This window comes from Seriola lalandi, unplaced genomic scaffold (genome assembly GCF_002814215.2).
Source record: "Seriola lalandi dorsalis isolate HSWRI2012SDOR001 ecotype SW California unplaced genomic scaffold, Sedor1 jcf7180002051039, whole genome shotgun sequence".
Classification (NCBI taxonomy): domain Eukaryota; kingdom Metazoa; phylum Chordata; class Actinopteri; order Carangiformes; family Carangidae; genus Seriola; species Seriola lalandi.
The window spans coordinates 22,453-23,264 of NW_019521592.1; the positions used below are offsets into that span (position 1 = coordinate 22,453).

The following is an 812-nucleotide window of genomic DNA, read 5'->3' on the forward strand; positions in this document are numbered from 1 at the left end:
CTGATCTGGGCCTGATCTGGGCCTCACTCGGGTCTCAGCCTGGTTGTCATGACTCCCTGTGTCTCTGTGTGTCTTTCTCCTCCAGGAGCATCGGAGTCATTACATACATACTGTAAGTTCAAGTGTGTGTGTGTGTGTGTGTGTGTGTGTGTGTGTTGAGAGGCATGTGAGCATGTGCAGACATTAAACCAGCCTTTCTCAAAGTGTGGTTCGTGGACCACTAGTGGTACACAAGTGACCCCTGGTGGTCCACGAGTAAATTAGTTCAAATATGTTTTAACTTCAGTGTTTCTCAAACTGTCTGAGTGACTGATCTTTAAAAAAAATCATGAATTTAAAACATTGAGCTTTTTATGTGTGTATGATGTATATTACAATCAGCTGATGGGAGCGTGTGTGTGTGTGTGTGTGTGTGTGTGTGTGTGTGTGTGTGTGTGTTACAATCATGGTTATATTTGGTTGCATATGTTAAACTGTGGGAGGGCAAATTAACTTTAGTGTTGATTTAATACTATAAATAATAAGTACTTTATTAATGGGACACAGGTCAGATATCGTGTTGAGACGTGAACAGTGGACGATGGTGAACTGTGAGCAGCTTCCTCTGGACGGATGTAGACGTGGTCTCTCACTCTCTCTGTCTCCCTCCGTCCTCAGACTGAGCGGTCTGTCTCCGTTCCAAGATGAGACTGATGAAGAGACCCTGAAGAACATCATCGCCTTGAACTATGAGTTTGATGCTCAGAGTTTCAGCATGACCAGCTCCATGGCCAAAGACTTCATCCAGAAACTCCTGCTGCAGAGCCCCAGGT

General features: G+C 44.7%; 1 protein-coding gene across 1 annotated transcript in view; it reads left to right on the forward strand.

Annotated features, from left to right (window-relative positions):
• Positions 1 to 805, forward strand: part of LOC111649490 (death-associated protein kinase 2-like) — a gene marked incomplete at its 3' end in the record, with an annotated part of 9,629 nt that extends 8,824 nt beyond the window's left edge. The window contains exons 4-5 of the mRNA XM_023399237.2: positions 5 to 112; positions 658 to 805. Of these exons, the coding sequence (XP_023255005.2) occupies positions 5 to 112; positions 658 to 805 (256 nt within the window). The remainder of the gene's footprint in view (positions 1 to 4; positions 113 to 657) is intronic.
• Positions 806 to 812: the final 7 nt, after the last annotated feature.